General features: G+C 41.5%; 1 protein-coding gene across 10 annotated transcripts in view; it reads left to right on the forward strand.

Annotated features, from left to right (window-relative positions):
* The window catches only part of KMT2E (lysine methyltransferase 2E (inactive)), a 95,547-nt gene that overhangs the window by 50,585 nt on the left and 17,742 nt on the right, over nt 1–27,220 (forward strand). For 8 of the 10 annotated variants that reach the window (XM_053257403.1, XM_053257402.1, XM_053257404.1 and 5 more), the window contains 5 exons: nt 3,346–3,476; nt 5,770–5,887; nt 8,349–8,458; nt 10,906–11,170; nt 14,845–14,943. In XM_053257403.1, the coding sequence (XP_053113378.1) occupies nt 3,346–3,476; nt 5,770–5,887; nt 8,349–8,458; nt 10,906–11,170; nt 14,845–14,943 (723 nt within the window). Of the gene's footprint in view, nt 1–2,635; nt 2,745–3,345; nt 3,477–5,769; nt 5,888–8,348; nt 8,459–10,905; nt 11,171–14,844; nt 14,944–27,220 lie in introns of those variants that run through there. The other 2 variants (XM_053257411.1, XM_053257407.1) reach the window with 2 other exon arrangements.

A 27,220-nucleotide genomic window follows, 5' to 3' on the forward strand; every position in this document is an offset into this window, starting at 1 on the left:
AGATGTGCCAGGCAGAAAAATATACTCAACATCATGTTTATCAGTCAAAATAGCCAACTATTTGACATGCACAGATACATATAATTATTGCTTTTGGGAGAGTTAAGGGCAGGAATTGGATACTCTCTCCCTGGAAGAGTTTAAGACCCACTTTAGGAAAGTGCTGCTTAAATCACCGGAAGTTACCAGACAGCAACTTAGTACTGCAAAACATTTGCTGGAATCAGAATCAAGAGTCATGAGTACCTCCATCACGCTAAGGCGACATGTGTGGCTGTGCTTTGCAGCTCTTCAATGTGATATGAAGGACAAAATTGATGGCCTCCCGTTTGATGGGATGGGTTTGTTCTTAGACTGATGCAACTATGGAAAAGTTGGAAAAAGGATAAATTTACTGCAAAGACTTTTGCTTCCACTTCCACCACTTCTTATTAGGCTAAGACAAAGACGTGTAGCAGACTACGCTCTGGCTACAGACAACAAGAATGCTGTGACTTTAGGAAATCCCTTTGTAAGCATTATGCCATTGACTTGCGCTCTGCAGTGGAGGCCAATTTTGGGAGTGATGTCCTTAAAAGGGTGTTACAGTTATTGCTGCTACTACTTTCCCTCCTAAAGGAACTAACTAAACACCTATTCTAATGGATTCAGCGGATCACGATCCAGATAAACAGGTTGCTCACCTGTAACATGATCTGGTAGTGATCCATTGATAACCTCCCCTCTGCAATAGTGTGCAAGTATTCAACTGGAACTCACCTGCTCACACAACGTTGATCACCTGTTCCAGTGGTTTTCAAGGAACTGAAGTGCTGGCGCTTTCTTCTGCCTTAAATAGGAGCTGTGGTACTCCACAATGAGAGGCTTGCACGCAGGCACAAAACCCATTCTAATGGATGTTAACAGATCACTACCATTCAGTTACAGGTGAACAATCTGTTTTTTTCAGTAGGTATGTACAGGGAATTAACATAGCTTGAGTGTTCACAGATCTGATACCACTTGAATGGCTTTCATTTCCCCAGTGATGCCATAATTCTTCTCTAGAATTAGCCAAACCATCCATTGTACTGTGAAGACTTAATTCAACCCTAAATAAAATAAAATAGTAGCAATCCTTTGCCTTCCTCTTGAATATTGTACAAACCTTATGAAAGCAAAAATGAACACAGACGTGTAACCTTTTCAGCATCTAGGAAGGCTAGAGAAATGCCCCAGTACAATTGCTAATTCCTTGGAAATAAAACAATTGTCTTAAGCTAGGTAGAAGGAAATAGAAAGCTTTTTTTTTTTAAACAAGCCATTTTTTAAAACAAGCTTCTAAATGTTTATTTTGTTTCTCAGTGAAATTTTCTAAGAAAGTAAAAGCTGAGATTTGGAGCGTGCTCTATCATTGGTGACATAAAATACATGAGTATCCTTATAACTGTGTAGTAACCAATTATATTAGTAATAATAATGTACTTCCAACACACATTGAAAAAATGTATTAGCTGTGAATTAATGTGCTAACTATAAATTATTAGGTACTTTGATTACCCCCTAAAATTTGCCATTTTTCAAACATTGCACTATTATGTGTATGTTACACCATACGTATCACTTTGTGTATAGTATGCCAATACACTTATATAGACTACTGCGATGCATTGTATATTAGATTTGAAAACTCCACAGAACTTCAGTTAGTAAAAAGTATAGCTGTTAGGTTAGTAACTGGGAACAGCTACAAGGAATATATTTTACTAGCACTTAAACTACTTCAGTGGCTGCTGGTTGATTTCTGGGCTCACTTAAGTGCTGGTATTTACTTCTTAGAGCCCTAAATTATTTGGGGCATGAATAGTTTAGCTACCACTTTCTGCCATATGAGCCTATCTTTCTGCCATATGAGCCATACACTCTTCATCTGAGACTCTCTTCTGAAACGCCCACCATCCAGTTTTGGGCAGGTGATGATAGGAGAGAGAGCCTTCTCAGTTTCAGTTCCACTTCCATGGAGTATCCTCCATCTGGCACCAAACCTGATGTCTTTTTGACACTAGGCAAAGGCTGTCTCTCTCTAAAATTTGCCCAGACAGTCCATCATGTTTTTGTAATAGAAATGTTCTTTGCTGTTCTATGACTTTGTTGGATTTTTTTAATTGATATATTGTAAGAAAGTCATAATGTTGTAACTCTTACTAAAGGGCAGCCAAGAGATCTACCAAATGGTGCATTGTTTGAGAAACTGTCAACCTGGGGTAGTCACAGCACTTATTAATGCATAGTTCCATTTATTGTGTGCCTGTGGTTTATTAATGGCAGCATCAAAGAGCAAACTAGAAGGTTCCTATGCTTAACCAGACTACTTCCTCCTTACCACCTTTTTTTGAAGTGTTAGACTAATCCACCTTCAAATATGTCATGCAATATTCCCCTCCCCACCCCAATCCCAAATCAATACTCCTTGTAAATTAATTACAAGAGAGAGTGAAGCACAAACTTATACCATCAGCTGCCTGTCATGCAATCTATGGAAGGAATCTGCAAGCTATTTGATAAATTAATGTTGGTAGAGAGAGACTAAACATAAAGGAAAAGTTACCTTCTTGGATCTTGTAGTAAGAAGCATCTTTGCTTCTTTTCCTCTAGCATCAGCATGGCGCACGTGACGCACTCCTTGGAGGAATGTCCCTGCTTGCAGAGACCTTCGCCTAGATATAGGCCAATTCTTTTGATCAGAAGTGACACAATTACAAGAGGTGTGAGTTCCTTAGTTGTTGTGTCAGAGTACAGTAAGATTTTGCTTAGAGAGGCATAGTCCCATCTGAGGCTATTGAAATGCACAAAAAATTTCCTTTCCTAGAAATCGGAATGTTGACAGTTTGTTTAAAATGCATTTTACTTGGCATCTGTCCTTTGCTCTTGTTAGCAAATGAGAGAAGAGACTGCGTATTTCACATGTTATCATTCCTTCTCTCACCCCCACCCCCAGCCTCTTTAACCACTGGGTGCGAAACATCTTTAAGAAAAGAGTTCCCTAACATTCACTGAAAGGTTTGTCTTCGTTTCTGAGAATGTATAGATACTCTAAAGTTGTCATTCTTTTAAGATATCTGCATAAATATAATGTTGACTTATGGAGGCATTACTGCACTTGTTCCTGTATTTACTAAGCAACTATAGTTAGTTTGCTGTTTCAGGAATAAGGTGAATTTAGCTCTTTTTAAAAAAAGAAAAGCAAGAAATAAGATTATTAAAATTATTAAGTTCCTTAAAGGGCTGCGTTATAATTTGATATTTTAATAGTACTAATACAGTTAGCTTAATTGGATTTCTTAAATTTCCCCTTTCTTCATCTAGAGCTATATTCAAAAAAATAAGAAAATCCTAAAAGCTGCCAAAGACTTGCCTCCAGATGCACTTATTATTGAATATCGAGGAAAGTTCATGCTGAGAGAACAATTTGAAGCTAATGGATATTTCTTTAAGAGGTACACTTTAACATTTTGCTTTGATTACTTAAACATTCTATATAATTCTACAGGCACACTTTTGTTTTTCTTGCACTTAACAATGTTTTCTCTTCATTGCTCTTAGAGTATAACAGTACTTTGAAGTCTTTCTTTACCTTGCATCTCCATCTGTTTACTTTTTGTTGAAAGATTAATATTATTAACTTTGCTGGCTATTTTTACAAAATTATTCATTGTCATATCTACCACATATCCTTTATTGTTCCATTTTCAGGCTCTCCATAGTGTTGCCTATGCCCTGCCTTTTCAGTTTTGTTTCTCAATTCAGCTCTCTCCGTACTTTGCCATTATAGCTCAGCCTGCTTCTGTTGTCCAAGTCTGCTCTTTCAGATGACTTTTGTCCATTCTCATTCTTTTGCCTGGCACTAATAAAGGCTGTCCTAATGAAGCAACTTGTCTAGTTGTCTAGTTTAGCACTCAATGCTAAACCAAATATGATAGATACTTAATGGAAGAGGAATCTGTACTGGTGTTTTTACAGGATTATTGCCTGTGGTAATGCTAGCTCCTGCTCTACCATGTTTGGTTAGCGATGGTCAGCACAGGGATCTCTTGTGGGTCTCAGACCCATTAAATAAGCACTCCTGAGTCCTTCAAAAAAGCCTTCCGTTTGGAAGTATATAATAGATGCGGTTGTATTTGCCTGTAGTCTTATTATGTTGCTTTCAGGCTCCTGGTATTTCCTTGTATCTCCTCTCCTTTCCCTTATCAAAAGGGAATTGTTTCATGCTTCATCCTGGAAAGTGCCATACACATTGGGAATGCTGTACAAAGAAGTAGTAGTAGTTCTCTTTCTCAGTTTAACTCAGTGGTTCAAACACAAAAAAGTGGCCATAATGAAAAGCTCAGATTAGGAATCTAAGCAGTGAAGCAGAGCCCCAGTGTTTTCTCCCCTCTCATGAAAAATCTACACCTGATTTGCCAATACATATGGTACAAAGAAGACTTATCTGTGCTCAAGACATCCCAACTATATTAATCTGTACAATCCAGTTTATCATGTGATGCAAGTAGCGAGCACAAGTAAGCAAGATGTCTCACACCATAACTGCCTGGAGGAAAGGGGTCTTGGCACAAATCAATTTAGATGATTTAATGTAAATAAGATGTGCTGCTCTTCATAGAAAGTCCACCCCCACTCTACAACCAGGGTCAGCAGCTTTCATAATCTCAAATATGGCAGTCAGAACGTGTATAAAAGCAAGACCACTGCCCTAAGGTTCTCCACGAGACCATTTTATTAGCATTCTGGCAGAAATTGTTTCCACTATGTACCTCCTCTCTAGTTCTGGCAGTCTGTAATTGCATCTTAAAAGATGACAGAGAAATCTGGAATTTTGAATGGGTGGGATGCTTATTCCCTCTAAAAGAGTACCATAATATCTGTGTAGCACAAAGATTTGAACGGACCACTGAGGCCTTTTAAATTTGAGTTTTAAAACTGAAAGTGTTTAAATTGTTTTCTACTGTATTTTGTATATTGTGTATGTGTGTGTATTTTGTGATTTTGTGTATGTGTGTGTGTTTAATTATGTGAGCTGCCTAGAGAACGAATGGTTATGGAGACGCTAACAAAGTTGTGTGTGTGTGTGTGTGTGTCCTCTCTAAGATGTACTCATGGCTAATCCCATGCATGGCAGCTCTCATGAGAGTTTGCAAGGGGTGGGGGAGAGGAAAGCCACTGTGGTGGGGAACATAAGGCCAACAGACAGGCCAGCGAATGGGCAGGTGGGGGAGAGAAAGTGGTGGTGGGGGAGGAGAGAAAGTGGCAGCGGGGGTGGGAAGCGGCTGGCCAGATGGCTAGCCAGAGAGAGAAAACATTGGAGGGGAAAGAAGAAGGGAGAGGGCTGAGAATGAGGGAGAACTAGAGGCGCAGATGCTCTGTGCCCGGGCCAGGTAGTAGTAGTCATCGTTAACATGTTGCTTGTGTATCTTGTTGTTGTTAATATGTTGCTTGGGTAAGCAGAATCATTATTTTGAGAAAATTTAATCAAGAAATTCTATACAAATATCAAGCCAATTTTAATTCTTAGTAATCCTTGTACTTGCATAGTTAATCTGAAAAGTAATGTATATGTTTGGTACAGTGATCTTTGTCACAAAGAAACAAAATATAAAGTCTCAACTGACATCTTATAACATAATTTTTCTAATTATACAAGGTTTTCCAAACACTTGAAAGATGAAAATAATGTTTAGCAATATTTAAAATGCTTTTAACTGAGGGTGATACTGCTTGTTACTATTTTAGGCCATACCCCTTTGTTCTCTTCTATTCAAAATTCCATGGACTAGAAATGTGTGTGGATGCGAGAACCTTTGGTAATGAAGCTCGATTTATCAGACGTTCCTGTACACCCAATGCTGAGGTAGGCTATTTGTTTCCTAGTAAAGCTTTTCCTGAGCAAAGCAGGACATTATTATCTAACTTGGATGAATGTATTTGTTTTCCAGAACTAAAATAGCAAACCAATCAACTCTAAAAAATTAGGGAAAATATTCACATCAAGAATGATAACCTTTATTATTCCTAGGAATAGATTTGTCCTTCGTAATGGACAGGTTTTTATCCCTAAAAGGAAAGGAAGTGAGCGGTACACAGCTGCATAACCTCTGAACCTCTGTGGTTGTGCAACCACAGCTGCATAACTTTACACATGAGAAGTGTTAGGTGTGAATCAATGACTGATAACAGGCCCATCCACTAGGTGAACTAGACGGTCGCCTAGGGTGCCAAGTTGCGGCGGGGGGGGGGGACTTGGATGGCCTGGGTAATGTGCTGCCCCGTGAGCCAAAGGTATAGTCCATTGGGGTTAGGGTGCTTGCCTGCCACTCCTCTGCTAATGGCCGCAGCGACACAGAGGATGAGGACTGCATTCAGCAGGGGTGGAGGCCTCCTATCATCCAAGCAGGCGGGCAGGTGCTCCCCATCCCTGTTGTTTGCCTGCCCATCTGCTCTCCTTGTTTACTGCCTCTGCTGCTCTTGCTGCAGAGCTGGTCTCCTGTGGTGCTGGCCTCCTGTATATGCATTATATGGTGCATGACGTAGTTGCATTGAGCTGTGACATCAGAGGCAGCCAGGTGGGTCTCTGGGTCATCTCAGAGAGACAATATTACTCCCGTATTAAAAGATCTACACTGGCTGCCGATGAGTTTCCGGGCAAAACACAAGGTGCTGGTTTTAACTTATAAAGCCCTAAATGGCTTGGGCCGTGGGTATTTAAGATAACGTCTTCTTCGTTATGAACCCCACCGCCCATTGAGATCATCAGGAGGGGTCCGTCTGCAGTCGCCACCATCTCGTCTGGTGGCTACTCAGGGATGGGCCTTCTCCGCTGCTGCCCCAAAGCTATGGAACACGCTCCCTGCTGAAATAAGAGCCTCCCCATCTCTGACAACTTTTAAAAAGTCTTTAAAGACGCATCTATTCACCCAGGCTTTTAATTAAATATTGTTTTAATAGTTTTAACATTGTTTTAAAATTTAAATTGTAATGTTTTAATTTTTCTGTTATTTGTTTTAACTAATGTTTTAACTTTTTTGTTTTTGTTTGTTTGTTTGTAAACCGCCCAGAGATGTAAATTTTGGGCGGTATAAAAATATGTTAAATAAAATGAATAAATAAACAAATAAATCATTAAAACATGCCACGGCAGGCTGACTGCCCTGGCAGGTGGAGGCAAAGGAGTAAGGAGAGCAAGTGGGTGGTGGTGGAGACTGCCTGCCTGCCCGCTCACTTGAGCAAAGAGAGCAGTGGGCACCCGCCCACTTGAGTGAAGAAGGTGGGGGTCCAGAGCCAGGCTTTGCCTGGGGCACCAGAAATCCTTGGGCCTGCCCTGATGACTGATATGATATGATATGGAAATGGAAAATAGTGGGAAATGCATAATTGTAATTGTAATTATGTGACTGGTGGTTTCCATCAAAACTGGACTGAACCTTTGGGATTTGACAGGAGAACCAAAACTCTAGATTCAGAAATAAGACTGTGGAGTTTCAAGAAATATTTCCCAGGAATTGGCCTCTTAAAATTATGAGAGATACTGGCTGGACTGCTATAATTTAAATTAGGGCGGCACAACTTTTGACTTTCTAGCTGTTGGGGAACTACAGCTCCCATCATCACTGACAGCTGGCCACTGTGGCTGGGGTTTATGGGAGTTTTAGTTAAAACAACAGTTGGAAAGCCAAAGTTCCACAGTGCTGATTTAGAGCATGCTTTAGTAATTGCAATGGGTAGAAATATTTTTCAAAATTTCAAACAAAAGCTTAAAATGTCACGATTCTCAAAAGAATCCTGATGCTACTGCGCAGTTCCCTCCATTTAATTGCATTTCTAAGGACATCCTGACTACCAAAGCACATGCATAAAGAGGGACAGGAGGTATCCTACTGGGGTTCACACACAGCTGCGCCAGCCCCTCTACATGCGCGATGTTGTGCAAGTGGGTGAAACGTCCGTGCTCTGCCCCCACTCCAGAAGCAACCTGGAAGACATTCTTGGCCTAAGACCAGAAAATATAAGGTAGTTACCTCAGAATAAGTGCAGCAACTCATTATATCCAGAAGAGTCTTGACCTTCTTAAGTCTGTGCAGAGCCTAAAGGGGCTCTCAATTACATTAGATTGCTTATAAATATTCTGCGTGAGCTATTTCCCCTCTAGTGTGTGTTAAATGCATACATGGATGGTAATGGTTGGTATATTAATTACTTATTTCTGAACAGTGGTCTTTATGAAAGGAATCATAACTGAATAATATAAAAAGTACTTGAGTGGAACAAATATTTATTTTTTGAAATATATGACATGTGTGACTTACTGTTTTTAGGTTAGACATGCCATTGAAGATGGAACCATTCATCTTTATATCTACTCGATCCAAAACATTCCAAAAGGAACAGAAATAACCATTGCATTTGATTTTGATTATGGAAATTGGTAAGTATTGCCAAATATTAGGTCCTTATTGTTATCAAATTTGCTGTTGAAGTTGCCAGTAAATGAAATGGGCAGCGTCCAGACTTGTTTTCATGATTGAGCACCATTGAAATCATTGGTCATTACTAACAGTAATGACAGAAGTTGGTCATTACTAACTTAAGATCCATTAATTTCAGTAGGACATGAGTAAATTGGATGTTAACTCAGTGGACTTAAAAGCTCTTTTCACATAGCATAAGAACAGCCTTGCTGAATCAGTCTCAAGGCCTATCTAGTCCAGCATCCTATTTCCCACAGTGGCCTACCAGATGCCTTTGAAAGGCCCACAAGCAAGAGGTGAGGATATGCCTTCTCTCCTGCTGTTGCTCCCCTGCAGCTAGTATTTAGAGGCTTCTTGCCTCTGTGGCTGGAGGTGGTCAACAGCCGTCTACAGCCATCAGACTGGTAGCCATTAATAGGCCCGTCCATGAATTTGTCTAAGCCCTTTTTAAAGCCATCCAAGCTAGTGGCCATTAGGCTTGGGCCCGAAACGTTTCGGCAGCTGAGGCCGTTTCAGCAGCAGGGGAGGGTGCACTCAACCCTCCCGCTGCATTTTTCCCCGCCAGCACTCCGTTGTTTTAAAGCCCCTTGGAGTGGCAGTGTTCCTCCCTGACACCCACAGTTGCTTGGCACTGAGCTGACACTTTCAATGAGCTGTCCACCATGATCCAAAGATATCTCTCCTGGTTTGTCACTGACAGCTCAGACCCCATCAGTGTATATGTGAAGTTGGGTTTTTTTGCCCCAGTATGCATCACTTTACGCTTGCTTACATTGAACCACATTGTCATTTTGTCACTCACTCACCCTATTTGGAGAGATCCTGTTGGTGCTCCTCAAAATATGTTTTAGATTTCACTACCCTAAAGAGTTGAGTGTCATTGCAAATTTGGCAACTTCACTGCTTACCGCAACTTATAGATAATTTGTGAATAAATTAAAAAGCACTGGTCCCAGTACAGATCCCTGGGGGACCCCACTTCATATTTTGCTCTATTGTGAAAATTGTCCATTTATCCCTACCCTATTTCCTGTCCTTCAGTCAATTACCTATGCAAAATTGAACCTGTCCCCTTATCCTGTGCTTGTTAAGTTTACTCAAGAATGGGGCATCAAATGTAAGAAGGATAGTAGTGTAAGGCCTTGGTGTACAAACCATTAATGCCACTACTGCTAGATTTTCCTTTTAAGAAACATACTGGACAGAATCAAGGGAGCTACTTTAGGCAATCCCCACCTTACAAAACTGATTTGGAGATTTCCTACTGTCAGGGTTCATGAATGATGTGCAACCATGGTTTGCGCTAACCATGAGTAAGCGTGTGCTTCCAAGTATACCACAGGCAAACTGTTGTTTTAGAGCTGCTTGTCTGCTTTTGTTTCCCATCTGCCTAGGTCTCTGCATCATAGGTTCACTTCAGTTGCCATGGTGCAATAGCCTCTTGAGGCGAAGCAGACAGTAGCTCTGAGATTTTTGAATTCAGACATGGGGCTGGTTGAGACATTACATGGAACCTGGTTAAAGTTGGACTCCATGTGACGTCTTCGAACCATTGGAGCACGCTCCCTTCCCCCCATTCTTTTTTGAGTGTCCACTTCCCATCTAGGTTAAAATAAACAAATAATGGTCGTGATGCCGGAAGCCACCAGTCTGTTTATTTTAGTTCACTTACTTCAAATGAACTGTTATCTGTAACTTATTTCAAACTGTGGGTACAGATCTCTGCTTATTTGAAGTAAGTTGGCTAGAATAAACTGAGACTGGTAGGTTCGCAACTGATCTTGGTTTATTTTAACCTAGATGAGAAGTGGACAATCTGTAGTAAAGGGAGGGGAAATTGTATGGTCCCAAGGCTCAGAGACATTGTGTGGAACTCAGCTTTAACCGAGGTTCCTTGTGATGTTCGAACCAGCCCATAATGGTTAACAGTAACAGTGATTTACAAACCAACTTCAGTACGTAGTTTCAGATCTGGATTTGTTAGCGCCAAATAAACCCATGACTTGTGGACAGGCTCAGACCTGAATATTGCCACATTTATGTCTGAAGTCAGACTGATTCCAAACTGGCTTGTCATGAAGTATAGGTGCTTACTGTTTGAGAATTGGAAGTCCAAAGCCCCTTTGGACACATGCAAGTAGTTGTACATGTTTGGCATCAGTGATGAAGTGCAAATTTGATTTGATACTCAGTTTATTATTTGGAAAATTAGTTGCTAATCCATAGTCTGAAGTCCTATTGAACTCAGTGGACTTCAGTTCTAAATAAATATACATCTGATTGGACTGCACAATAAGTATTACTATTGTGCAAGCAATATTGTAACATCTAGTAATCACATTCATTTAAAATGTAAAATGTATTCATATCTGATTTTTACTTTTAACTTTTCATTTTTCTTTAGCAAATACAAAGTGGACTGTGCTTGCCTGAAAGAAAATCCTGAATGCCCAGTTCTTAAACGAGCCTCTGAACCTACAGAAAACATAAATACGGGCTATGAAACTAGAAGGAAAAAGGGCAAAAAGGAAAGGGATGCTTCAAAAGAGAAAGAAACACAAAATCAGAACATCACCTTGGACTGTGAAGGAGCAACCACCAAAACGAAGTTTCCAGACAACAGACAGAGAAAGCTTTCGCCCCTTAGGCTATCAATCTCAAATAATCAGGTATTGCAGTGTATTCTAGAGTTCAATTAACAAAATAAACACTCTCCTTAATACCTGTATAAAGGTATGAACACACTTTACCTTGACCTTCTGATACGCTTACAGAGCTCCTGCATGTGCAGTTCCCCCATTGACTCCACTGGGGGTAGCTCTATAGACACACATGTTGTGACCTGAAGAGTTCTGTGTGCAAATTGGAGTTCCTGGACTTTCAAGGAACCACTGACATGGGGGTGGTGTGCTCTAATTGGGCATCTCTTTTCAAAAAGAGATGTGCTTCTTTCATCAGCTGTCTTTTGTTGAACTATGTCTGTATCAAAAGTGTTTACTTTCAAGGTGTTTGCAGATCACTAATATAAGATCATCACGCTGTGCCTCATGATCCCAGAATCAGCCTTTAATGGTTTATTGCTAGTTTTAAAAATTGGACACGGATGTAGCCTGCTTATAAAATAATTCATACTGGATGGATTTTAGGTGAAGAAAGCTTTGATTTGTTCTCTTCTCAGAGCCTCTGTGTTTATGTAGAACAAGGGGACTCATACATGTTATAAATTCTTTTTAAATGTTTACCCACATCTTCCTGAGAGGCAGATAAAGTTCGCCTTCCAACAACTATGTTTTAAGAAGATTTTAGACAGTAGTTCCGCATTGCATAAACGTAGCATGGCAAGCAGCCATAAAGGCAGACTTTCCAAGTTCCAGGAAAGGCATGTTAGACTCCAGTTTACATCATCAGTATGTATGTTGGGCCATTTCAGATATCCTCTAAAGCCAAGATTAAGCCTTGGCTTTGTGCGCTGTCTCTTAGCCTTGGGTGTGTGTGTCTCCCTTCCCCCTTTCCATGCAAGTCTTGGAAGTAATTGACTCTGAAGTATCCAGTTGTGGTTAGAAACAAGCCAGGGTCAGTCGTGATGTCTGAACTGGCGCATCCTGGCTTGTTCTAACTAGAGGTCTTGGGGTGGAGGTGGGGATCCACAATATGATCCCAAAGTTTGAGGTTGAGTTCAGATTGTGGTTTATTTCAAGACGCTTGTTTATAATAAGCCAGGATTGGTCAGTCTATCCTGACTTGTTTCTTGCCTAGATTGGTCTATCCTGACTTGTTTCTTGCCACAGTTGAAATCAGAATACTTCTAAGAATTGTGTACAAAGGGAATGGGAGAAGAGTGCTCCTGATGCTAGGAGATAGTTCATGAAGTCTTGGTTTAGTCTTAACTGTGTGAACTAGCCTGTTGGGAATAAGAGTTGCCATTGAACTAGGATTCAGGACCTTGATTCAGTTACAGTTTTGTGTAGTGCAAATCTCTTTTGTGGAGTATTTGTACACCTTATGATGTTCAAAGGGCTGAAGACCACAAATAAATGATCACTCACGCTATAACCTAAAGGAAATCTTGGGATACCCAGTTGTTATGAGCATTTGTAAACAGATTACATTTGCTGTATTTCATAGTTCTGATACGGAGGATTTCCACATAATGGCTTCAAAAGAAACAACTTTTCAAAGGAAATAGATTTATTAGAAACCATCATGATCACTTGGGATTTGAAAATGTTATTTGGGACCTAGACTCTTGATTGTTACAAAGGGCTTATCTGATGGATTGAAAAATGGAGTGTATTTATGTGTACTGTGCATATAATTTTATGTTAATGCTCAACCTATTTTAGGCACAGCTCAAACGCATTTTTCCGTAGGGTGTAAGAAGTGAGATAGGAAATGAAAATGATGTCATACTTGAGGAATACGTAGATATGAGGAAAACATGGCTTTTGGTTATTACCTTACGTTTGATGTTGCTTTTTAAAAATTATTATTTTTCAGGGAATATAGCTGTATAGTAAAAGCTTTTCCACTGACACTGAGCTCATAAGGCACAGCATGATTCTTACAGATTGCAGAGATCGTATATTACAGTTACTGTTCTGTCCAGCACTTATCTGCACATTGAGTAACTAGTGCTGCAACATGCCACTCTTCTATGTTCTAGCTGTCAGACATATTCTCCTATAGTGCTAGATGAGCTCTTATATTTCAAACCCTTTAAAAAAACTTCTTGGGGCACTGTGTGCAAAACATTCCCACAGTCATCTAGCAGAGATTTCATATTGGAGTTGAGTTCACTGGCTGACATCCTATCTATGGAAGCATCCACACACCAGGAAGATGTGCTCATACTGCGGAAGGCTTCCAGACTACAGTAGCATGTAACACAGGAGGTGAGGTGAGATTTTCTTCTATGTCTGCTTCCTCCAGAAATGCCCTGTGCCACCTGAAAATATTCCCTGAGGGTTGTGCAATCCTTAGGGACATGTTTTCAAGTGGCGCAGGGCATTTTTGGAGGAAGCCGACATGGGAGAATATCACCGTCTATACTGTGGCATGTGAATGCTTCCTTAGTTGTTGTCAGCCACTGATTCCTGACCTCTATAAAGCTACTTTTTATAGGGAAAAATTGTTGTTTCATCTCCACGTATAGTTCCTCCCCCACTTGACCATCTGAGCAAGACTAAAGGGAAACAGGAAGACCTCTTTGGGATTTATGAAAGTAAATTCTCCAACATATCACTGATCCCTGTCTGTTTTTCAAATACTGTAATGTTGCTAATTAAAATGCTCCAAGTAATGATTAAAGCTAAGAGTTAAGAGAGAAGGGATAGTTGTGGGGAGGAACTGAAACCTGCAATGTACAGTGCTACTAATGAAGTCAAAGTCCACACCATAACACAGAGCACATTGGAAGTGTGTTGGTTGGCAGTTGTGTTGTGTGTATATGCAAGCATACTTTTCAGTCTTGTGAGAAACCTGGTATGTCCCAGAAATATGTCTTGTGAGAAATATGGCAGTCCCAGAAGGGCAACAGAGACAGATTATCCAAGATCACCCAAATACTCCTTTCTCAAACTAGATTGTCACCAACCATATCATTGACCTTTTGCCCATTTTTCAAATCAGACATTGAGTGCTTGTGAAAATTGGTTCTGTTGGGTCTAAATTTTACTTTTCAAGATAGGATTCATTGTATAAAGTCCTGTAAAAAGGGAAAAAATAAATAGGAGCACTAAAAATATGACATTTGTTTTGCTCACTGAAATAGAATTAGCGTAATTTGTGAGCAGTTTTACACACACACACACACACACACACACACATTTAGTGGTCACAACAAGAATAGATAATAAAAATCTGGATTACGGATGAGTAGTTTAGCAAAATGACATGTGTATATTCTTATTCTCCATGGTATGGTAGAAGTAGCCTGAACAGAGTAAAAGACTCTTGTACCAATTGTTTTCCACTGCTTAGAAGCATCATTTAGGATTGTAGTTCCTGGTTGTTGTTGTGTTTAATTGTTAAAGAGGCTGAATATTCAATACACTGGACATTTGTCTTGAATCTTACTATATTAGCTTGTATGCATTCAGACAAATTAATATTAAAACATATTGTCTTTTTTATATTTGGAGTAGAAAAGATGCTTTAGTCAGAGGATATTTATGTCTAGGGCTATGAAAGTGTGATATGTAGCTTTTCCATATTGCTTTGGCTAGGTTGGCTGTTCTTGTAGTAGTGATGTGAAGCTTCTTAGTGTCGTATAATATTTAGACTTCCCTAGATTACAGCAGCAGCAGTGGAGTGCTTCTGTAAAGCAGTCATTTCCATCTTTCAGGAGCCAGATTTTATTGAGGATATAGAAGAAAAAACTCCTATTAGCAATGAAGTAGAAATGGAATCAGAGGAGCAGATTGCAGAAAGGAAAAGGAAGATGGTAAGTTGGGAAGCCAGTAGCTGCTTAAAGCTGTCACTAACGTTTAGTGACAGCTGCTCTTCCCATGCTAATCATTGCTGCCTTTCTTAGGTATTTAGCATTTGAGAATATTTGAAATCTGCTCCTGGTACATGCTAACCTTATCTAAAGCTTGCTATTTGAGTGAGTGAGTGTCTTTCTGTTTTTGGCTTGATTGTTACTTTCTGAAAAAGGTGTGTGTCTGCTTTTGGAGGTTTTGCTAATGAATTACTTTCTGTAACACAGTTCCCAGAAATCATTTTCTATACTTTGACCCCGATTATTGTAATAGTCATATTGCAATAAAATATTGCAATTAAAAACCCATTAAAATAATAAACCCAAGATTTTCATAAGTGGCTTTTAAAAGTTGAATAATCTTCTGCACGTTGTGAAAGATGGAAATTATTAGATGAAAAATCACATAAATTGAGAAAAGTGCATAAACAAGCATGCTTTGCATATTTATTGTTACGGAGCATAGAACTGGATAGAGGCTTGGGTACATGAGGGAGGGACACAAAAGTGGGAGAACATTGAAGTAGAGAGAGGCAAGTTGGACTGAAGGTTTGGGCCAAAAAAGTATCTGTTAAACTTCTTCACCTTGGACAAATAATTTATTGGGATGTGGCAGTTGTTTGATAGTTGTATCTGTTAGATCTTCTAAGATCAACTTGCACTGCAGAAAAGATGTAGGAATTGCTTTAGAATCTTATCTTCATCTCTCACCCTTTCCCAATATGAGGGGGAAGGTAAGTCTTGCCCTTGCCCAGTAACCTTGTGGGGTTACTACATGACGTGGTCTGCATTCTCTCTCTGGGAAGTGATCTGGATAGTGATGCCTGCCAAAGTTTCTATTGCTGCTGCTGCTTCCTTGCCACCCCCAGAAGTCTGCTTCCTTATGCCCAAAACTTGACTTGCCTCACTGACATTTTCTTCTAAATACTGTATCATTTTTTTAAAGTTAAATATCCTGGGAGAGGTCCCAGTCTTTCCATCCAAACTCTTTACCCTTCTCTGCTGACCCTTTGGGAGATACTGGCTGGCATCCAGACCAGGGTGGATTTGATTTAAATCAAACTGATTTAAATCACGATTTAAATCATGATTTAAATCACTAGCAGGGTGGATAAAAATAAAAAAAATCCTATTTAAATCAAAAAAATCCTATTTAAATCAAAAAAATTGGATTTTTTTTATTTAAATAGGATTTTTTTGATTTAAATCAGATTTTTTTTATTTTTATCCACCCTGCTAGTGATTTAAATCGTGATTTAAATCAGTTTGATTTAAATCAAATCCACCCTGATCCAGACTAACAATGTGCAGAGTTCTTCTATGTGGTCTTTGTGCATCACACTGATGGGGCTCACTCCTGCACAGAGACCATACTTTGGAACCTTCTGGAGAGAGAAATGAAACATTTTAGTGGAAGCCCTGCCCCATGCCTTGTCTCTGAGTGGGAGCCACCCTAGCACCTCAGTCTTTCGCTTTCTACCACTCAGATCACATGTTGTAAATCTATCATTTGTTGGATAGCCTTTTTTCCTCAAGACCTTGTCTATCACACAAGGGGTGGGCCTGATCTGTTCTTCAGTGATCTGTTCTTCCTTCTGCAGCTACCTGAACCTCCTGAAATTATGTTGCTGAGAGTCTCCCAACCACAAGCAATTGCCAGATCCTACTATGACTTCCGTTTCAGTAACTACATAATCCAATATGTCTGCTTTCTGCTCTACACAGAAAACTAAGTCCTTATACATGCTATAGAGATTTCTTTCTTTCTTTTTAATGTTAAATCCTTTTAAATCTCTATAGAAGATTAAAATAAGGGTTTTTTTGTAACTGAACAACTCCATGTTGACCCCCTTCCACTATATGTACCTATTTCAGTCTATTCTGAACATGTATTAAGCTCAGCTTTTCAGTCTTATGATTGTGTTGTTTTTAAAGACCTTTTTACTTATTCCTAGTGATCTTCTGTATCAGTTTCAGGATTAAAGAACTATAGCTTAACACAGAGAACATATTTCTTCACTTTATCCCTGTCTGTATAAAATCTTCTGATCTTTATGGTGATTCGGTATCTTTCACAATATGGGTTTTGCGTCTGTGCAGTAGCCCCCACAGAAGGATTTTCAAGCTCCCCTAGGTGTTCTGTAGCTCTGTCTTTTGCATGCCAAGCGTGCTCGGTATCTTTGGCAGCATAGCGCCCTTTTGTTCATTTCCTTCTCAAGACATTGCATGTGCTTCCCTCAGGATTCACTCCTCAGTCATGCTTGGTTCTTGAAAGGAAAAGATTTTCTTGGTTTTTTTACTACAGTTAAAAAAAAAACCATAGTCCACTCTTTGCCTTATGATTTGTATTAGTTTTCTTGGTATTTGTACTGATGGATGCTAAAAAAATGTTTGAGGTGTTCTTCGTGCCATGGGATGTTTCCCTCATATGACAAACACAATCTCTGCCTACTTTGCCGGAGGACAATATTGTCTGAACCTGAGAAATTTCTTATCTTTTTTTTAAAAAAACAACAAAGCAGAGAATTACGTGTAAGGGCTGCTTAGTATGAACAAGTGTTACATCCTCCATCCCTGATCGCAACGACACTGTCCAACCATCAACAAAGTTGTAGTTGGTATCGGCTACTTTCCCCAACTAAGACCTGTCTAAGTCCCTCCATGGACAATTCCGAAAGAGAAGCATCTGACTCTGCTGACACCAGTTCAGCTACCGCCTCCAGTTTTGACATTGCCAATGCCGCACGAGGCTCGAACCCCATTGCCTTCTATGGTACAGATTCTGCCTCAGTCCTATTCAGAAATCATAGTGACCAGTTCTGCTGACCACCCCCCCCCCACCCCGGATCACCAAACTTAGCCCACCAAACTTTCTTCCAGAAGTCCCCACCATCGACTTCTCTACAACTTTTCATCTTAGTAGCCTCCAACAGGCTGGCAAGTCATACCTTTGCATGGTGCAACATAACATTAGACCATTGGGTCCTCTGCATAGTCCAAATGGGCTATGCCATCGAGTTTGAGACCTCACCGGCATTCAATGGGATCAAGTACACACCTGCGCCCCCATTACTGATGGAAGAAGTTCAATTCTCTTGGGCAAGGGGGTGATATTGCTTGTTCAGTGGACAGGTCAGTGGTGGGGTTTTTAATACCATTACTTCCAGGTCCCCAAACAAGATGGGGGACTAAGACCAATCATGGACCTGCAGTGGCTAAACTGTCATGTGGATGTGTACAGGTTTTGCATGGTGACATTGCAGAGCATCCTACCTCTTCTCCATGGGGAGGAATGGTTCGCAACATTGGATCTGTAGGACGCAGATTCCACATTGGAATCCAACCCAACACAGACAATTTCTAAGGCTTACAGTGGGACACCACATCTACCAGTACAATGTCCTGCTGTTTAGACTGGCGACTGCACCCTGTGTACTTACAAAATGCATGGCCATCAAAGGGGCTCACCTTCAGGCACAGGGCCTAACCATTTTTCCGTACCTCGACTATTGGATCCTGGCAGGAAGACAAAAAGTTGAGTTAGCTTTGCGAGTCTGGACAGTCCTGAGCTTACTCGAGGAAAGTTCAGACTGGAACCTGTGAAGCACATAGACTGCATAGGAACAATCCTCGAAGGACACTTGCAACGTGCATTTCTACCTTGGGAATGTTTCCTCTGCATCAAGGCACTAGTGACTTGCTTCATGATACAACTCAGACAAAAAGCCTATGAAACTAAGAAGCTACTGGGCCTGATGGCGTTGTGCAATTCCACTGTGCACTTTGCCAAACTATGTCTCCAGCGTCTTCAACTTTGGTTTCTGTCTGTATTTCATCTGAATATGGACAACATGCAGATGCACTTAGCAATTCCACTGGCAATCCTTGTATCCCTACAATGGTGGACAAAACAGAACAAGCTGCTGCTGGGAGTCCCCTTCCGGGTACCCCAACCTTTGGCCTGGTTGACAACGGATGCATCCTTATGGGGTTGGGGAGCCCATTGCAGGGATCTTCAAACTCAAGGCCTGTGATTACCGAGCCAACGCCAGATGCTCATAAACTTATTGGAACTCCTGGTGGTCTTCCAGGCTCTCAAATCCTTCCAGCTGACCCTAACAGGCAAGCTTGTCCAAGTCAGCTTGGACAAGACTATGGTGATCGCTTACTTAAATCGTCGAGGAATGGTCTCCTGCTCCCTTTGCATGCTCAGTCTGCAAATTTGGAACTGGGTAATAGCACAACAAATAGGCCTGGTCGCAATTCACATCAAAGGAGTGGACAACATCTTGGCAGATCATCTCAGCAGGTCCTCACTTTATCTGCAGCAGTACGAATGGGAGGACAATCTCCAATACCTCCATCTGTTGTTCTGGGTCTGAGATACACCACGGATCGACCTGTTTGCCATACTAGTGAACAAGAAGTGCCCCCAGTATTGCTCGAGGGCAGGCATTGGCCATGGCTCCAAAGGAGATGCTTTCCAGTTCAACTGGGGTTGAAGGTTTCTATACATTTTTCTGCCTTACGCTCTGTTGAACAGAGTTGTAGTGAAAATTCTTCAGGAATCTACAAATTGTATCTTCATTGCTCCATGGTGGCCCTGGCAGCCATGGTTTCAGCAAGCACTCAGACTGTCGAAAGGTTGTCACAGGTGCCTGCCTCAATGCAAAGATCTTCTCCTACAAGAAAACAGAAGGCTCCACCATCACGACCGTAAGTTAAGGACTCTGAACTTAACTGCGTGGAGAATAAGCTCCTGAAGGACGACATCCTAAATGACAGGAAGAAATCCACTCGTATCAACTACGACAGCAAGTGGAAACGGTTCAGACTATATTCTCAGGTATACGGCCACCTCCCGGGAGGTATTGCTTTACCTCACGTCTCCTGAAGTACCGTGACCTGGCCAATGTTTCCATCAAGGTTCACCTGGCAGCTATTTCTGCTCGTCATCCCAGTTGGGACGGTAGGACTGTCTTCTCCCATCTGGACTCCAAAAGATTCCTGAAGGGATTAAACAACCTTTACCCAACACCTGAATGCTGCTAAGCACCTCACAAGACAGAATCCTGCACCTTAGCAAGTGCTTTCTCTCTACGCAGACATACCTTTAGAAACTCCTGTAGACTCCTTGTTGCCTGCAGGGGTAAGGGCCAACTAGTCTCTAGTCAGAGGCTTTCTAAGTGGCTTGTCCAACCTATTTTTACTTGTTACAAGAAACAAGGCATACAATCTCCAAACATGGTTAAAGCTTGCTCTGCCAGAGCCGTGGCTACCTCTTAAAAATCACTTATCAGGAATAAACTTTACTGACATCAGCAAGGCTGCTACTTGGTCTTCCAACTTGCCTTTTCTTAAACATTATGCCATGGACATCCAAGCTGCAGCTGAGGCTACGTTTGGGCAGCCTATGTCTAGAAGGTTAAACATAAGAACAGCCCTGCTGGATCAGGCCCAAGGCCCATCTAGTCCAGCATCCTGTTTCGCACAGTGGCCCAGCAGATGATGCTGGAAGCCACAGACAGGAGTTGAGGGCGTGTCCTCTCTCCTGCCATTACTCCCCTGCAACTGGTACTCAGAGGCACCCTGCCCTTGTGGCTGGAGGTGGCCCACAGCCCTCCGACTAGTACTTACATTTATATACCGCTTTATAGCCGGAGCTCTCTAAGCGGTTTACAATGATTTAGCATATTGCCCCCAACATTCTGGGTACTCATTTTACCGACCTCGGAAGGATGGAAGGCTGAGTCAACCTTGAGCCCCTGGTCAGGATTGAACTTGTAACCTTCTGGTTACAGGGCGGCAGTTTTACCACTGTGCCACCAGGGACTAGTAGCCATTGATAGACCTCTCCTCCATGAAGTCATCCAAACCCCTCTTAAGGCCATCCAGGTTGTTGGCTGTCACCACATCCTGTGGCAGAGAGTTCCACAAGTGGATCACGCGTTGTGTGAAAAAGTACGTCCGTTTGTTGGTCCTAGACCTCCTGACAATCAATTTCATGGAGTGACCCCTGGTTCTAGTGTTGTGTGAGAGGGAAAAGAATCTCTCTCTCTCCACTTTCTCCACACCATGCATGATTTTATAGACCTCTATCATGTCTCCCCACAGTCGTCTTTTTTCTAAACTAAAAAGCCCCAGGTGTTGTAGTCTTGCCTCATAAGAAAGGTGCTCTAGGCCCCTGATCATCTTGGTTGCCCTCTTCTGTACCTTCTCCAGTTCAACAATGTCCTTTTTAAGATGTGGTGACCAGAATTGTACGCAATACTCCAAGTGTGGTCGCACCATAGTTTTGTATAAGGGCATTATAATGTTAGCCGTTTTATTTTCAATCCCCTTTCTAATGATCCCTAGCATGAAATTTGCCTTTTTCACAGCTGCCGCACATTGAGTCGACACTTTCAACAAGCTGTCCACCACAACCCCAAGATCCCTCTCCTGGTCCGTCAATGACAGCTTGGATCCCATCAGCATATACTTGAAGTTGGGGGTTTTCATCCCAATGTGCATCACTTTACACTTGCTAACATTGAACTGCATTTGCCATTTTGTTGCCCACTCCCCCAGTTTGGAGAGATCCTTTTGGAGCTGCTCATAATCCGTTTGGGATTTCACTACCCGGAAGAGTTTGGTATCATCTGCAAATTTGGCCACATCGCGGCTTACCCCTGCTTCTAGATCATTTATGAATAAATTAAAAAGCACTGGTCCCAGTACAGATCCCTAGGGGACCCCACTTCTTACTTCCCTCCATTGTGAAAACTCTCCATTTATACCTACCCTCTGTTTCCTGTCTTTCAACCAGTTAGCAATCCACACATGTACTTGTCCCTTTATCCCATGACAGCTAAGTTTCCTCAGGAGTCTTTGATGAGGAACTTTGTCAAAAGCTTTTTGGAAGTCCAGGTAGACTATGTCAACTGGATCACCTTGATCCACACACTCGTTGGCACGCTCAAAGAAGTCCAAAAGGTTGGTGAGGCAAGATTTACCTTTGCGGAAGCCATGCTGGCTCACTCGCAGCAGGGCCTGTTCTTCTAGGTGCTTTACAATTTTATCCTTGAGGATGCTTTCCATCAGTTTGCCTGGAATGGACGTTAGGCTAACTGGCCTGTAATTTCCCGGATCGCCCCTGGATCCCTTTTTGAAAATCGGTGTTACATTTGCTACTCTCCAGTCCTCTGGTACACAGCCCGATTTCAGGGATAGGTTAAATATTTTGGCAAGGAGGTCGGCAATTTCACATTTGAGTTGGACTCTTGGATGGATGCCATCTGGCCTTAGTGATTTGTTAGCTTTCAGTTTTTCCAGACAGTTTAGGACAGGCATCCCCAAACTGCGGCCCTCCAGATGTTGCTGAACTACAACTTCCAGCATACCCAGCCACAAAAAATTGTGTCTAGGGATGCTGGGAGTTGTAGTTCAGCAACATCTGGAGGGCCGCAGTTTGGGGATGCCTGGTTTAGGACATCATCCCTTGTCACTTCTATCCGACTCAGCTCTCTAGCTGTTCTTTAAGAAATATCCTCCAGCCTTCCTCAATCACCCACATTGTGAAGGATACTGGATCACCACAAACATAAACAGATTGCTTATCTGTAATAGGTGATCTTTTGGTGATCAGGTATCATTCACAACACACACCCAACCTACTTGCTTATCAGATGTTTTTTGTGTAATGTACTTACCTCATCAATCGACTGAAGAAGTTTAGTCTTCACAGTGGTCTATCAGGAACTGAGCAAATGGGTGCTCGGCCGCTGAAGATACTGAGCGTGCTTGGCACGCGGAAGGCGGAACTGCAGAGCGCCTTAGGGAGCTTGAAAATCCTTCATCCCCACTGTGCAGGCACATAATCCACGTTGTGAATGATACCGGATCACCAAAAGATAATCTGTTACAGGTAATCAGCCTGCCTTTCTGGTTCCTCTGTGTGTATGCCTCCCCCATTCTGGTTTTGATTTTCTATACCTGGAACACTCTCACCTCATGCTATCAGTTTACTTCCCTCTCTCTCCAAACCTATGTTTGTTAACAAAGCATTTCCCTACTTCTATGTTTCTGTTGTGTTTTGTCTCATCTTACTTCTCCTCTTTACTCTCATGGATCAGTGTCCTCTGTCCTTCATTCCAGTCTAATGTGTAAATGGAAATCCCTGCAGGCAGGGACTCTGTTGTGTTTTATATACAGATCTGACATACTGTACAAAACAGGGTTATTAGTAATAGGGTCTCCATTGATGTGAGGTGAGGGGGGGGGATGACCATGGCAGACTGCATTGGTGATTTGACATGATGCACTGCATTACGGAGCCACAACACTGTGTCCTAGGGCTGCTGCAGACTTCTAAGGCCGCCCCGGCAATTTTCTCCTTTCATGACAATGGGGAAACTCTGGAAGTGCTGCTAGCACAACCACCCATTCTTAACTCTGGGGCACAGCATTTCAACTCCATAATGCTCCACATCATGCCAGCCAGTATTTTTAAAGGGATCTTTTACATTTGCAGAGCTCTCCCCCTAAACCACCCAGAGACGAAAGTTTGGGGCAGTGTACAGATTTGATAGATAGATAGATAGATAGATAGATAGATAGATAGATAATAAAATAAAGCATCAGAAGTGCAGGGCAGCAAGCTGCCTGTAATTTGATGACTTATGAAGGGATTGGGGGTGGGTGGGGAGGAATTTATTAAGGTACTGCAATCACTCGTTTTGACTGATTAACGTAGGCAGTACAGAAATCTAAAATTGGTATAACTGATCATTAGCCACTGTTGACTCTTTCATTTCATCTTTATTGGCTGCCTATTCATATGCTCTAATCTTAGTCCTCAAATGTGTTGAGATTTTCCACACTTTGAGGGAAGGGATGGGTGGGACCTGGACATCTAATACTGATATATGTGTGCATTTTTAGTATATTTGTAAACTGTTGTAATCAGTACAAATTTTTGCTTAGTTAACCATTATGTTTATTGAGCAGTTCTTTTTGCCTTTCATCCTGGAACCCCAAGGAAAGCCCAAACTACATATTTTGCTTAAAGTTAAACAACACGCACAACAACTTTACAATGATTTAAAAAAAAAAAAATGAGTTATATATTTAACTCATTATTGTGCAGAGGAGAAAATGACGCTCCTGTATAAAGATTTACACTTCTGTGGAAGTAGAGAACAGGGAACCTTCCCTTCTGCTTTAATCATCAGATGATCTAATAAAAATGTCTACACAATAAAAATTTCCACTGACAGTTGGCCAGTGTGTCTATCCAACTTCCTGTGTACAGTGAAGGTATGAGGCCACCCCCCCCACCACTTGTAGGGCACCTCATGTCTTCAGGAACCTGGGGACCACATGTTTTGAATTCTGATAGTGGGTTCCAAATCTTCTATTGTGTCTTTTCTGTGGTTTGCCATTATTGTTGGACCCCAAGCTATACATATTTGTGTGTGCGCACACTGAGATTATAATCAAATTTCTCTGTAGCTGAACTGCAGATTCATCTGCTTTCTTAAAAGGTAATGCAGCCCAGTTTTAAATGTTGTTTGCAAGGTGAATGTTACCTCACTTCTGTTCAATGCAACAATCCACCATATAGGTTGAAAAGATCTGTCCATTACGTCTCTATATGTATGTACATGTGCATATAAACGTAGAGGTCAGTTTAAAAAAAAGGTACTTGCTCTACCTACACAAATGTACAATGTTTTGAAATTTCAGATTGCCTCAGTTTTATTGGCATATCTCTTGAGAACCCTTGCCAAGGGTTTGTTGTGATGTGTGAACAAAAGTGTTTTGTTAAGGGGTTTAAAAATGTGGTTTTTTTCCCTGTTAACACTAGTGATAGATGAAATTCTCAGATTTTGGTCTAGGTAAAATAATTTTTGGAGCTTGAGAAGACTCACCTTAGAGAAGAGAGAACTTATTCTTGGTTCTAAAATTCTTTTTTGTACAGATACATTCACCTGCATCATCCTCTCCTAATCCCCTACTTTTAAACAACTCCTTCCCCCCACTCCACCCTTCTTCCCCTCAGCAAGCAAGAACAGCAGTGGTATTACTTGCCGTTACTAATATATAAAAAGATACAGCAGAAGAATGCCCCACTCCCCCGGTTAATTTAACTTCTTACTGATGCAGTAGCCCAGAAAAAAGACTACTAGTCCCATCAGCCACTGTTGCTTTCCCTTTACTGCTAGCAGGAAGTTAGCTGAATCCAAGCAAGGTGGAGGTGCTCATTGATGGGGAGGTTGTAATCTGCAAGACAAGATAGAACTTCCTGTTCTGGACGAGGTTACACTCCTTGAAAGAACAGATTTGTAGCTTGGGAGTACCCTGGTGCCTCAGGTTGAGGCTGTGGCCAGGAGCGCTATGTAGCTCAGAAACTTCAGTTCAAAATGCAGCAGCCAGATTGGTCTCTGGGGTATCCTGGAGAGACCACGTTGTGCCTGTTCTTAAACAGTTGCTCTGGCTGCCAATATGTTTCCGGGTGAGGTAAAACATGCGGGTTATTACCTTTAAAGCCCTGAATGGCTTGGATCTGGGTTACCTGAGAGTGCCATTCTTTACAAAACCTCTCCTCCCCCCACCTTCATTAAGATCATCAGGAGGGGTCCATCTTCAGGTGCCACCAGTTCATCTGGTTGTGACCTGGGACTGGGCCTTCTCAGTTTTTGCCCCTAGGTTGTGGAATGTGTTCCCGTGGATATGAGAAGATGATCTTCCTTGGAGGCCTTCAGGAGAGCCTTAAAGACCCATCTTTTAAACTTGGCTTCTATTGATATCTAGTTTTAATTTTGATGTTAATCTGGTTTAAATGTTTTTATTTTATTTTAATTATGATGTGTTTTTTTATTTTAATGTAAACCACCCTGAGCCACTTTAGGAAGGGTGGTATATAAATTGAATAAATACATAACTTAATTTTAGAATAAAATGTCTCCTGCCTCAACTTTTAATGCATTAAGAATAGGGAAGAAATGTTGCTCTTGCTTATGTAGGGAATGTTAAGCAAAATGTAGAGGGGAAAGGAGTTTTTTGAAGGTGAGGAAGTGGCAGGGGTGTATGTGTGTAATTTTTTGAGCTTCAAAATTGCTTGGAAGTCTAGCTGATCCCCCCACCCCCAGCCCGGCAGATTTGGAGGGAAGAAATCGAATAACTTCCTTGTACTTCCAAGGCTCAAGTGGGGCTGCTTGTCCCCCATGAGTTAACACATTGCTCTTTTGGCCAGATATCATGAAATCTGATTATAGGCAAATTTCATACTTCAGATGAGAATTGTATGACTTATATTAACATAGAGAATATTGCCACCTGCAGCATCAGCAGATCTTTATCTTGGTCATGTTGTCTTGAGGAATTGGCTCTTATGGTGCCTTTCATAAAAGTCCTATTTCCTTTTAAAGTTTACATACGATTCGTGGGCAAGGGATTCCTTTTCAGGAGGAAGTATACTGGGGCTAAAGAGTTTGTCTGGTGGAGGTTATCTAGGTTTGCACTGCTGTTGCAGAAAGATTTAAAAGTAGGTGTCACCTGCAGTGTTCTCTCTAATTATTATTTTTTCATCTGTGTGTGGAATGAGTTTTGTTCTGGGTGGCAGTATCAAGGCAGTGTGTGCTCACGTGCATTCAGAGTGGGGCCTTCCTAATTCAACCAGAGCGGGATCTAAAATTAACTGAGTGGGCATTCAAAAACTTGCGAGCACGTGCATGTGCACGCACCTTAGACGGAACACTGGTCAGCTGTCTAATTACCAGTCTGGTGGTGTTGACATTTAACAAATTTTGGATCTTCAACTGACGTCTTGTAGCAGAGGAGGCAAATGCATGTAAGAACCTTTTGGGAAATGTTCCTTCATCATCCATTTTCTCCAGTATAAGTGAAGAATGATGATTTTTCCAGTGTTTTGTGAGGCTAGTGGAGTAGTAGTAGTCTGGCCCTAGCTTAGATAATGAATGTTCAACACTTTCACGGGTAGAAAGCAACTGAAATCATGTCACCAGCTATTATGCTACCATCAGCAGTGTCATGAAAAGGCTTAATTACCTGTGTATAATGCATTTGTTTGCTGGAGAGAAAGTTGAACATGGGAGAGGTAGAAAGGACAATGAAGAGTGATGAAGCAGGGTTTATCCTTCTCCACCAGATAGAAGTGCTGCTAGCAGGGCAATCTGCAGGAGGGAGAAGATGAATGCTGTGAGCTCTTGCTGTGTCCTGTCTCCAGAATCCTAGTGCG

This window comes from Hemicordylus capensis, chromosome 5, assembly GCF_027244095.1.
Source record: "Hemicordylus capensis ecotype Gifberg chromosome 5, rHemCap1.1.pri, whole genome shotgun sequence".
NCBI lineage: Eukaryota > Metazoa > Chordata > Lepidosauria > Squamata > Cordylidae > Hemicordylus > Hemicordylus capensis.